Raw genomic sequence first — 13,645 nt, 5'->3', positions numbered from 1 at the left:
TACTCAATTCCTTATTTCAAAGTCATTCATCATATCCTTATCCATGTGGAGATAAAACTTGGATGTTCCTTTCTACCCATTGAGAATAGGACAAAAACATACTCTCCCACTATAAGAAAATCATTAAATTGAAACTAATTTTAGAGACCAAAATAATTAGTCACTATATTGACTAAATTAGATATCATTTTATAAGTTAAAATGTTATTGGTATCTAAAATAGTTTATATTATTAATAAAAATTTATAAACTAGTTTCTAAATTGATATTTAGCTATTAGTTACCAAGATTTTAGCTACTACCTACTTATGTTCTAAATTAATCTCTATTAGTCTTTTAGAGACTAATTTAGAATCTAAAATATTAGTAGCTAAAACTTTGGTAACTAATTTAGATAACAATTTAAAAACCATTTTATAATATTTTATTAATAATAGAAACCACATTAGATATAAATAATTTTTTAGTCTCTAACTTAATATCTAATTTAGTCAATATAGTGACTAATTACTTTTTGTCTCTAAATTGGGTTACTATTTAATGATTTTCTTATATTCCTCATATTTCTTCTTTGTATAATTTTATATTATTTATGAACTAAATTTTGGATCAAATAATACATATGTTCGAATTATGACAATGTTATTTATTTCGAGATATTTTATAATGTTAATAATCTCTATGTGATAATTAACATGAATCATGATTTTAATGTGTATTGAATTTTAATTTTTACTTAGTTGTCATATAATTAAAATTAATTTTGATTCGATCACTCTCAAATGTATGCTCCCATTGTCTCCTACTCGATTTTGCTTCATGTGTATCCAATACTCGATTTTGCTTCATGTGTATCCAATTTTATTGTATACTACCAGTAGTTATATCATTTAAGGTGAAAAAGGCAACTATACTAATAGAACAAAAATTCATGTTTAAATTCACTAAGAAAAAAAATAGTTAGGTACCAAAATACAACAAATACAATATAAAACTAAAAAAAAAAAATTCACATTAAAAAATGTCGAATACACCAAATCTTCACGTCAACCTTCTCACACATGTCGAAATGATAGAAGTGTGTACATTGTGATTTGAGACATAATGAAAAAGATGCGAGCGAAAATGATGTAAGAAAAAACTTAGTGTAACTGAGATTATTTTAAAAGTAAGAGATTATGTTTTATTTAAAATTACTTAATAATTTTAAAAATATTAAAACCAACTTTTTAGAATTAATACGAAAAATTTATGGAGGTAAAAGATGAATTTATCAAACTAAATTGGATCAATTTGGGCTTATTCAAATTGATATTTCCGAAACCAAAATACAATGATGTAATTGTATCGTATTTGGTGCGTCACGATCATGAATCTAAAGGTTTTTGGAAATGTGGCCCATTTTTTCTTTTTAGTCCAAAAGACACTTTGTTTTCAGTTTACATCGAGACACCACCATACATGTCAAAAAACGGTGCAGACCATGCTCTCTATTCAATGTCACTGTCAGAGAGTTTCTAGTAGACTCCAATTTATTCATTCATATCCATTATTTCTTATTAATCGATAAATTGGTATTCCAATAGTGAGATAAATATTTCGAAATAGTGTTGGCTCATATAATAATTTTGAATTAATATAGTAAATATAAATCTATCTTACGTACTATAATAGAATGAATTTTGAAATTTTGTTATTATAATATTGTTACGTGATTAGTGTAGAATTGCTTTCAGTAAAAAATATTTATAGGTATATATCACTAAAAGAAAAAATGGTTTTAACTATTTTTACATTACCAAAGGTTAAAACTTCCATTAAGTGGTTTACCCTGGGTTGCGGTTTCCCTCGCTAAACCATCCCTGGGGAACGTGTTCCTCAGGGTTTTTTTAAACCCCAGGAAAAGATTTTCATAACCTTCACTAAATACCATAGGTTTCAAACCTCCGTTAAATACCATAGGTTTCAAACCTTTGGAAATTAATAAAGGTTAAAAAAACCTCTGTTATTTTACTGAGGTTTTAGAATAAACCTTTGGAATTTAGCTAAGGTTAAAAAACCTCCGTTATTTTGTTGAGGTTTTAGAAAAACCTCCATTAATTAAATCAATTCCTAAGGTTATATTAACCTCCACTAAATAACCTCTATTAAAACCTTTTTTTCTTGTAGTATATAAATAAGGTTAGTATATAATTCCATGGGTTTACTTTTTATACACCATCACCATTAAAATATCAAAATATTACGATGGTATGATTTTTTTCAGTAAAAGTCAACCGATTTTTTTATATACTTTAACCAATTTACGTTAAAGTTAGTACTAAATACCTATGTAAATTTATTTTTAAATTTTTGTCTAAATACATTTTAAAAAGTAAAAGCAACAACAAAAAATTATCAAGAAATAAATTTTAAGTTTACACCACTACAAGAAAATCATCAAATAAAAACCAATTTTTAAAGACCAAAATAATTAGTTGCGATAGTAACTAAATTAGAAACCATTTTAAAAACAAAAAAAATGGTTTTTAAATAAATTTCTATTATTGTTAAATAGTTTCTAAATTGATATCTAATTAACTACTATCCAGATTTTAACTACCATTATTTAGATTTTAACTTTGGTAGCAAAAACCTTGGTTGTTAATTATATACCAATTTAGAAATCATTTAACAATAATAGAAACTAATTTAGAAATTAAAAATTTATTTAGTCCCTAAAATGGTCTCTAATTTAGTCACTATAGCAACTAATTATTTTTGTCTTTAAAATTAGTTTCTATTTCATGATTTTCTTGTAGTGTTAACTCAATTTATATAAAATTAATTTGTAAAATAAAATTTGTATTTAATTATATATTATGAAATATCATTATTTTTAGTTAATGTGGTTTTTTTTTAATATTTTTATCACATAATACCATATTAAGTAGTAAACTTTAAATCTAACTCGACCTTATAAAATTTACTTTAAATTTGCATCTTATTTATATATTATAAAATGATTTTATTTTATATTATGTGAGATTTTATGGGTTGTGACACTCTTAAAGTATTCTATTTTAATTTATTAATTTTTTGTTTATAAAAAAAAATATGAGGTGAGATCTTTAAAAAAAGTGTTGTATTGTAATTGCTTAAAAACGATTTTCCCAAAGTCCTCGAGGCCGTGGAAATTCACTCTAAAGTCTCTATCACAATGTTGCAAGTGATGAATATGTGGCTCCATTATTGCTTCCTTTTTCTTCTTGTTAAAAAAAAGGTTGCTTTAGGAGTTGGGGAGAACACACACACAAAAGATAAGTCAATATAAAGATTAACCCTGTTATAGTATCACTCTGTGTTCCTCCCTTTCTAGAATATGAATCCACACACAAAGCTATAGGATAATTGATTTGCATCAAAAGAGATCATTAGTAGATGCATGCCATGGTTTTTGTCTCCACTTTTGTGGAAGATGCTTTCCGTGTTTAAAATCTCTCCCTATTAATTACCTGCAAAAACCTTTTAATTTCAACCCTGTAAAGTGGTGTTTCTTTTGTGCGTAAGGAACAGAGTAATCCACCTTATGTCTCATCAAAATACGAAGGTATGTTAGGGAGTTACGAACACAACACAAATGATGTGTGGTAACAATGAACATGTGTATGTTGTGTAAAAGATAGAGTTTTGGTTTCCCACCTTATTGAGAAGTAGATGTTACGTAGTTCTCTTCTCTTTCAAAGAAGTGGGCACGTAAAGACAAGGACGCACTTTTTGATCGCCCAAAAAGTCAAAAAGATCAACATTCATATGCACCTCTACACTGTGTTTGGAACATGGTTCCTGGTTTCATTGTTCAAAGTTCAAACACTTTTTGTATGGGCTGTAGAGTAAAGAGAGGAGAGAACGTGATAAGCTCAATGATGATCATCAATAATGCTGACCTCAATGATGATCATCAAGAGAAATTCGTAGCATTAGTAACTAACATATTTTTTTAATACTAACAAAAATAATTAAGAAAAGAAGAATTACTTAGGACTAACAAATTTAAGTTTAGTTTTTCTTAACAAGTGCTTTTTATTCTTAATAAAAAGGTAGAAATAAAACTATTAAATTAAAATTATAACATTTAACAAAATATTTTTCAAAATGTTGAATATGATTTTTATTTAATAATCTTTACATTATTTATTTTTCAAGAATTGTCCTTATGCCATTTATTAGGAATTTTTTATTTTAAAAAGTAATTAATAGTTTATAAAGTTTTGTGGGGTCAAATAAGTATTTATTCTGGCGAAAGTTTTTTAAAATCATTGTCTCACGAAGATAAGAGATGATATATTTATCATTGTTCGAATCCATTGAAATTTAAAATAATAAATTAAAATAAATTTAAAAGAGTTATATTTAGGTAAGACATTAGTGTTAGGTGCACTGTTTTTCCGTAAATAAAGCTTGTGTCCATCGATATTCGATTATTAAATTCGGTCAAAGATTGCTTCCTCCTTTAATTTTTCTGTCAAGTGCGTTGAGCTCTCATATATTTTTTTAAAGGAAAAAACTCTAAACAATGTACTTGAAAATAACTCTAGTTAAAATGAACTTTGAGAGTAAAGTATGATTATACTCCATTAGAAGTCAATAATTGGGACTTTAACAGCTTTAAAATTCTTCATGTATAACTCAAGTCGTTTTTTGTAAACAACTATAAAATATTTTCTCAACAAAACATTATTATTTATTAGAAATAAAGTAATTTTTGTATTAAAAATAAATAACCTTAAAGGACTTATTTTTAGATCCATTTATGATTATATAATACAAAATTAAGTATTCTTAGCACAGTTTTATGCTTGGAAAATAACAAAACTTCCCTTACCTACAAATTATTGGCGTAAATTTCCTGTCTTTTTCTCTGCTTTAAGATATGGAGGCATATGCCAACAAATATTGTAAAATCAAGTTAATCCTTCTTCAATTTAACAATTTAATTTAAGTTCAATATCTTTACAATTAACAAACACATCCTTATTATATTCCAAAGAAGACTCAAGTTTCGTATTCTTTGACACTATTATGGCGGCGCTTAGTTGAACTTAATGATGTTTCGTAAATGATCAAAACTCTTTTTCAGTAATTATTAATAGCCCGCTTCTACTTTATTACTTTTAAGTTCATTACCGAGTTCACTCATTTTATAATTAAGCAAATTAAAGTAACCAACCTGTTAACGTTAAATTACAATTGAACTTCCTGGGTAAGTTGATTTGATTAATTAAAGTTGAAAAAATGTAACTATAGAGAGAGAATAAAGAAAGATAGTGGTAAAAATTACAAATGCTTTGGTGTCTTCATCAGAAGTATTGACAACATGTGTAACAAAAATAATGAACATAAACTCGATCGACTACAAAATTCTGTATGACCCACAAATTTAAATGACAAGAATAATATATAAATGCAAAGTAAAAAGCAGTTTACAAACGCAATCACAAACTGACACATATTTACAAGAAATCACTAATGTCCAAACTCTCCGGAATTTCTAACTTGAATACATCGCTGCAATACGTGTCCCTCTCTTCCTCCGAGCTGCTATTCACATAAGTGGATGATGAATTCAATGGCGTTGGGGTGGACAAAGGTGTAGACAGAACCGATTCATAGCCTATGTTTTGGTTTGCATTGTTTAAGAAATGTACCACTTCCGGATCCTGTAGCAAATCAACTTGGTTTTGTTGAGCATTCAGGTAACTATGCTCACCAAGATAGGAAGGAATTGAATTGTCTGGGGACATTGAAAAGCCATTGTTTATGTTGTTGCTTTGAGTTGGAGTCTGAAACTGACCAGGGACAACCTGGTTTTGCATTTGACAATTCCCGGTATTGTTATTGATTTGTTGCACTTGTGAAACTAAGTTTGATGGGTTGTGATCGTTCTTCAAAGATAACAAAGTGGCAGTGGCAGCAAGCTTCAGAAACTCTGGGTTCATCAAAGCTTGGGCACCCAATAAGCCTTGCAAATTCATAAACGATGGAGTAACGTTGCCAATTGCTGACCTCAGAATCGAGGACATGTCAAGAAGATCAAGGCGTGGAGCGTGTGTAACAGGGTCAATTCCCATTCGCAGCAACCTCTTCCTAATGTGAGTGTTCCAATAGTTCTTTATTTCATTGTCGGTTCTCCCCGGCAACCTAGCTGCTATTGCCGACCACCTAAATATGAACACATAAACAACACATAAGCCTAACATTCTTAAAAAGAGTTTAAACCTTTCGAGATAGATTAAGTAAAACCAAACACGTACTTGTTTCCCATGATACTGTGAAGCTGAATGATGGTCTCTTCTTCTTCAAACGAGAACCTTCCTCTCTTGATATCGGGTCTAAGGTAGTTAGTCCATCGAAGACGGCAACTCTTGCCACATCGTTGTAAACCTGAATGTGATTAACCAACAAATAGTTAGTATTCGATAATGAATGAACATACAGAATCAATAAGTTGGGAAAGGGAGCACAGAGAAAAAGAAAAATTGTATATATAGGTACCTGCATTCTTGGGGAGGTTTCGCCAATTTCCAGGTCCATTAGTGTGAATATAGTTGGTGAGTATGAGATCCTCTTCAGGTGTCCATGGACCCTTTTTGAGACCATTTTTGTTGCAACAAGGTGCTCTTCCCATAGCAAGCAAACGAATAGTGAAAGTTGGGTGAATGATTTCTAAGAGTGCAGCCGCAAAGTGCAGTGAACAGGAAATACAGACAGAGAGAAAGAGAAAGAGAAAGAGAAAGAGGATTATGGTGAAAGTGAAGGAAAGTAAATGTTTGTTGGGTCTAATGCAAAGCGAGGACGACCCTTACCTTTATAGCCAAAGAAGCTGTTTGTTTCAAGTCAAAAGGATTTGGTGCCGGCCTTCTGCTACACATGTATACGCACTATGTTCTGTACGTATAATTCTACACAGTAATTCGTAGGCAATACATCCATACAACACATTGCGTAATTAAAAATTACACTCATTTTATGTTGATCAAAAAGAGACAGATTAAGTGAAGTTTTAGTACATTTCACACGTATTCTTTCTTTTAAAAAAATATATGCATATGCTATGCAACACACATTTATCTGACAAAGTTTTGAAAAAAATAGTATTTTCATATCCATTTTTCACTTATCAATCCTTCCTTGATAATTTTTTTTTTCAGTAATTATTACTCGATTTTTCTGCATTAAATAATGTTTTATATCTTTTTGTGTTTCATTACTGTTACTTAGCATTACATAAATTTATTCCATCTCTCAATTGCAAATAAGTAAATTAAAAAGAAATACATTTAAAGTGATTAAAATGAATATAATAAGGTATATTTAAAGAGTATACGTTAAAAGTTTTTTGGCCTAATCCCCTTAAAGGCTACTTTAAAATAATCAAAATAACAGTTCTTTTTTTTAAAAAAACCTGTCTAATATTTTTATTTTATTTAGTTTTAAAACATTAAGTTAAGAGTTATAATTTTCTCTCATTTTATATAGGACTAACAAATAAAAGAGAATTTCTTACTAACCATTTCCAACGACAGAAAATGTTTGGTCCTATGTGAAATATAAATTTAACATAACTAAAACAAAAGATTGTATTATTCAAGTTGTAAAAATCTGTTTAAATTTAGGGAACATAATCTAGTATTATTATTTTTATTTATCATTTTTCATTCTTTTATAATTATTGCTTTTAATTTTTGTGAAAACGTTTTTTATTAGATAGTTAATTTCAACCATTCAATAATTATCTAAATACTTAATTCATATTTATTACACCTCTAATAAAAGTTTTTGCAAATAATTACAAAATTTAACAATTTTCTTAGGAAATGAAATAAAAATAAGGTGAGGATTTTGCAATTATTTATAAAATATATAAGAAACAAAAACACTATTACATCAATAATTTGTAGCTTTGAAACGGAACTTTCACATTGAGAATGGAGAGGAGCATGTCAGAGTTCCCATGGTGAAAGAAGACGACGGAACCTGCTGGATTGCTGGTACGATCACGTTCACAGTTAGTTGTGTTTTCACGTAATCAAACAAAAAAGTGTAGATACTGTAAATTTTCTTATCTTTGTATTCAATTTTTATTTCTTTTAGAAAATAACAATAAAATTAAATGTACTATCTCAAGGAGTGATCCAATCTTTATAGAAAATACTTTTTTATCTATATCTTAACAAAAAGATTTCTTATTCTTTATTTTATTTCTATCAATAATATAAAAGAATAATAAGGATCAACTCTTATAAAATACTTAATTAAATGCATAAATACTAAAAATTCTAAACGCCAATAAAAAATGAGAAATTAGCTTACGACAAAATTAAACCTTAATATTTATCAACCTTAATATTTATCAGAAAAAACACTTCATATTCTTATAAATAAAAGTAGTAATATATATTTATAATAATATAGAAATGGAGAAAGGTTTCCCATTACTATTTTACTATGTGCTGGAACATCATCAAAACTTAACATAATCTGAAAAACAGTTTACAAATCACAATTATATTATACCAAAAAGTAATTTAAAAGTTATATTTCTTTTTAACTAGAGTCCTTTATAATATTTTAAGTTTTATAAAAAACAGAGTTCTTTTTATTAATTTTTTGTATAAGCTAATTTTACTTTATAAAAAAAAATCTATTTCCATTTTTTAATATATTTTTTTTCTTGTAAGTCCTTAGATAAAAGCTTGTCTAAACATGTTTTCATTTCAAATATAGGAATCTCAAAAAGTGTAATAAAGAATTAATAGAAATATGTCCATTGTAAACGTGTACGACCTACATGGGCACACACACCTATATATGAATCGTAACACGTAACGTTAGGTTGAAAGAAAATGATTAGTTTACACGCCACTTTTTGTGTGTTTGATTTTGACTTAGGTTAAAGAATGTGATTAGTTTGTGTTCAATAACTAAGTTATGTATGAGGGTAAGAAAATGAAGATTGAAAAATGTTTGACATTAGCTTTAGGTGTATTATGGGGAATGATCGGACGGTAAGGTTGTTCAGTTTCCTTATCAACATTTTTAGAAATTTTGTTCTTCTCTTTCGTCATGTCATTTTGCTTTACTTTGGCTTCTGTCTGCTTCTGACATGGAGCTCTGACTCTGAGTTTTGGATAACAATATTTTAAATAAGTTTGCTTTTAAAGTAAGTAATAAATGTGATTGGGGCCCTCTCTTTGTTACTTTGACTCAAATAATTAAAGATAAATGTTAAAGATGTTTATAATCTAACTAAAACCATGGAACATTCCATATAACTCAAAACCTTCCTTTTTAATTTTTTATAATTTTATTTATTGTCTCTTCTCTATTAACTTTAATATTTGTAATTAACAAACATCCTTAAAGGATTCCTTTTTTTTTCCGATATTTGCTGTCATGTACTGGTGCTATATACTTTATGGTCCTTTGTTTACAGTGAAAATTAACAGATTGACTAAGGAAGGAAAGAAAATCGTACTCATTGTAAGCGATTTCTTCTTTGGTTTCACAGGAAGAGGCAAAATAAGTACACAAGTGTTGGTACACTAACTACGATGTCAAAGAAAATGAAAAAAGAAAGTGAAAGGGTGAAAAATAAAATTAAAAAGGAAATTATAGTAAAGAGTAAGGTCCTTTACATTGTGAAAGAGAGTGGAATAAGAGAATAAGTGAGTGAAAAATAAAAAAATTGTGTTTGATCAGAAAAAAAAGTGATTGCTATAAAATAATCAACATACTTTTCAATTATATATTCTTTTAATTTTAATTTTTAAAATAGACATGTCTTTTAGGATGTTAAATTTATTTGATTTTGTAAGATCGATAATGCATATTGACTATGATACATTTATATATAATCCATTATATCTCATTGACTATGAAACAATATGAAAATTTATTACCCATTCAATAGAATATAAGTCACATATAATCAGTTTATTATATCAAATCTAGATATATTTTGGTCAAAATAATTAATTATGGATACTATATAAGAAATTATGTAGATTATTAAAAAAAATTACTTTTGTTCCACTGTATAATTAATTGTGCATGCTTCATAGTTAATTAGTTATATGTAGTTTTCTTTTATGAATGAAACTCTTTTTTATGAATGAAACTCTTATTTAAGAATGAAACTCTTATTTAAGAAGTTGTTATAGGAATAACAAAAAGATTTTATTGCAAGAGTATTTATATACAAAAGTTTATTATAGATACGAGAATGAGTATCTTTAATAGATTAGATCTTCATGCCGATCATGATTAGTTTGGGAATTATAGAAAAATATCTTCTTGAAATGTAGTCATATATAAAATTAGAAATCAAGAGTGGGAATGAAGTAAAATATGAATCACTATGGTGGAAGGATATTAGGATAATAGGTTTGATGGAAGAGTGGGGAAACTGTTTTCAGGACAATTTATAGTGGGAAATTGGGGACGGAGAAAACATAAGGTTTTGGGAAGACATGGGTTGAGAATATGTCACTCACAGATAAATACTTAAGGCTATACACCATATCCAATTCTGAAAATTTAAAGTTGTGGGAGGCGGGTTGGAAACCCTCCAATGGAGAAGTCTCATGATGTGGGAAGCTGAGTTACATAAAAACCTAATCAATGACATAAATCATATACAACTAAAAATGGGAATGGAAGATAGGTGGCTATGGAAACAAGAACAATCACAAGTATACATGTTTGTTCAGCTTGTTGCGTAAAAAGATAGTAGGAGATGATGGACATGTATATGAGAGGTTTTGAAAGATTAAAGTTTTAACTTCAACACAGTTCATAGCTTGGAGAGTCATATTAAATAGAATAACAACTAGGAATAATCTCCATAAAAGAACAATAAGGATGGATAACATAATGTATATTTACTTTAACTCAATCGAAGTCATGATCTTAAATTTTTTCTAATAAAAAATTAACTAGATTTACTTTTTTTTTTTTTTATCAGCAAACTAGATTTACTTACTCTCATTAGTTTTTAAATTTTGAAATATGGAAGAGCTTAATGTGGGATTCATAATATTTAGAGTACGTACTTTTTGAGAAATTACATTTACTTTTTATGTGGTTAAGCCTATGAAAATTAGTGATTATTGTTTAAAATGATTTTCCACAATTTCGTTTGGTTTAAATAATGAAAAGAGGACAAATAATAAATATATGAAGAAATTAAGGACCGATGGATAACTGAATGTGTAAAGAAAAACAAAATAGGGAAAAAGGAAAGAAAATAAAAACTCACTTTTTATGTGAATGTGTGAAGACGTACAAAGAAATAACAATAAATAGATTATGTCGGAGAAATGAGAAAGAAATATAATATTTCTGCATGACAATAATGAGTAACACGATATTCATAATAAATTATTAGTGTTTTCTATTCTAATAATAAATATTAAATTACTATTAATATCAAAATATAATAATAATAATAAATAAAATTAATAATAACAAATGAATAATTTTATTTTAATTAATTTTTGAATTAAAAATGTAATTTTCTATTTTTTTTTTCTCTTCTTTTCTGTTCCTTCTGCTGTGTATTGGTTCATTTCTATAAAAAAAGAAGATAAACGATTGTGTATGATGATGTGTCAACCAAAACTCCACCTTTTAAGAAGAGGTCAACCCCAAATTCTTGGACACATGTCTCCTTATCTGTGGCCAGTTTTGTATGGCAGGGAGCTTTCTAACGATTGTACATGACAGTTGTCGAATTTTGTTCCAAGATTGAAGTCAATGACTTCATAGGTTCTTGACATTTGTGATTTGCAGCATGTTGCTTCATCTGTTACAGCATCCGTGTCCATGCATTCAGAAGCCATTGAAAATCAGGTCCCATAATTCATCAACCTTCCATCTAACAACGTGGGATTTATAAGTCAAAACTTATTTTACTTCATTCCTTTCCTCTTGTTTTTTTTTTACTTTCTCTACCAAGAAAATATTATTATATATCCCTCACAAATCACACACCATTTTTGGTTCCTGTTTTGTTATGTTACAACCTGCAGAAGGAGAAAACCTTATCATGTCACCTTAATGTTGCTTGCTAAGTGTGAAGTCCTTGCTCTTCACTGTAGACATGGTGGCCCATTATTTGTCCTATTCCAAGAAAATTATTCCAGAAGATAATATATATAATTTAAACGTTTTCTTTGCTAGTTTTTTAAGAGAATAGTGATTGATGACTCAATCTAATAAATTTTATTTTTACTCTCTTTAAAAATTAATTAATATAATTGTTTTCGAATGGGATTAGGTTCAAAGAACTATTAAAATTGCTTCTCTCCATCTTTGATCGGTCAGTCGGGTAACATCTTACTTTCTCTCCAAGCAAACTCTTTCTTCTTCTCTACTCGTTCCACCCCTCAGTTTTCTCGTATCTCAGACTTTGATGGTACTTATCATTTAACCATTGATTAGTTTGATTAATGCTTCGTAAGCGTAATTGAATTCATAGTGTCAGTCGACTCATTAAGAGGGCGTCGGTCGAATCATTGGTGGGGACCAAGACATGATATCGATCGTACAGTACAATAATCTAATAGTTTTAAGAATAAAAAATATTAACTGCACATAATATTAACTATACATAATATTATACCACTTCTTCTATTATTAATTGTTTATGAAGATCAATTGATGTCTTCTTTTAGTATTGTAAATTGTTAATTAGTATTTTTTTATTATGTTTCTTTTAATTTTTTTAGTTCACTACAATAAATTTATTAAATATTAATACATTTTATCTCATTAAATTATATATTATTTTAAAAATTAAAAAATATTTAAATTTAAAGCAATTTTTATTATTGATAAAGAATTATAAAATAATTTTTAAATTGATATTTAACAATAGTTACCAAGATTTTAGCTATTAATTATTTTAGATTCTAAATTAGTTACTAACTAATTAAAATTAGTTTAGAATCTAAAATAGTTAGTAACTAAAATCTTGGTAGTTGATGTTAGATACTAAATTAGAAACTATATTTAATTTAGTCAATATAATAACTATTTTTTTTAAATTAATTGATATTTACTATTTTTTTTTAGTATCATATTATCATTCCTAAATTAGTGAAGTTGAATATATAGAAATTGAAAAAACATTACTTTTTTATAAAAAAAATGTTTTGAGTAAAAAAAATGCATGCTGTAATTAAAACAGTAAGCAAGACCATAGAAGAATTAAAACTCAATTATGAGAAAACTCTAACTTAAGGTATAATCTTAGTTTCACTTAATATTGATCATTCATTCAAATATACAACTTCTTTGAACAAATAGTTTTTGGTTATTATAACATAGTAAAACTTTTTTTATAACCAAAAGGAATTGGCTGATTAACTTTCCCATATCAAAGTAAATCCTTAATACAGAGCTCTTAAAATGTAACTTATTATGACTTAGAGAGGTGCAATTCAAATCAACAAACGTGCAAATTGTGCATGTCTGTAGTTGGAGATGACTCTTGGTTTTGCTTTGTCTAAGGTATCATGTAATAGCAGGTTCATACACTAGTTACTGATATGATCTTTTCGTTATGACACAATGCTTATATTTGCAGGACTAATGTATACAT

At 27.7% G+C, this 13,645-nt stretch overlaps 1 protein-coding gene across 1 annotated transcript; it reads right to left on the bottom strand.

Moving 5' to 3' along the window:
* Window positions 1-5,310: 5,310 nt before the first annotated feature.
* On the bottom strand, window positions 5,311-6,830 carry LOC137834499 (transcription factor MYB41). Its single transcript, XM_068642532.2, has 3 exons — window positions 6,535-6,830; window positions 6,294-6,423; window positions 5,311-6,201 (listed from the first exon to the last, which is right to left on the bottom strand). Exons 1-3 carry the CDS (start codon window positions 6,665-6,667, stop codon window positions 5,493-5,495), a joined length of 972 nt encoding a protein of 323 aa, XP_068498633.1. The 5' UTR covers window positions 6,668-6,830; the 3' UTR covers window positions 5,311-5,492.
* Between the last annotated feature and the right edge of the window lie 6,815 nt (window positions 6,831-13,645).

This window comes from Phaseolus vulgaris, chromosome 5 (genome assembly GCF_051622355.1).
Source record: "Phaseolus vulgaris cultivar YP4 chromosome 5, ASM5162235v1, whole genome shotgun sequence".
NCBI classification, from domain to species: domain Eukaryota; kingdom Viridiplantae; phylum Streptophyta; class Magnoliopsida; order Fabales; family Fabaceae; genus Phaseolus; species Phaseolus vulgaris.
The sequence above is the reverse complement of the archived record's forward strand: the minus strand, read 5'-3'. Positions and strand labels throughout refer to the sequence as shown.

Coding starts and splice junctions, on each gene's coding strand:
- LOC137834499 (XM_068642532.2), bottom strand. CDS start 6,667: ATGGGAAGAGCACCTTGTTGCAACAAAAATGGTCTCAAAAAGGGTCCA. Junction 6,424..6,534: donor AAACCTCCCCAAGAATGCAG/GTACCTATATAT, acceptor AATCACATTCAG/GTTTACAACGATGTGGCAAG. Junction 6,202..6,293: donor CACAGTATCATGGGAAACAA/GTACGTGTTTGG, acceptor GTTCATATTTAG/GTGGTCGGCAATAGCAGCTA.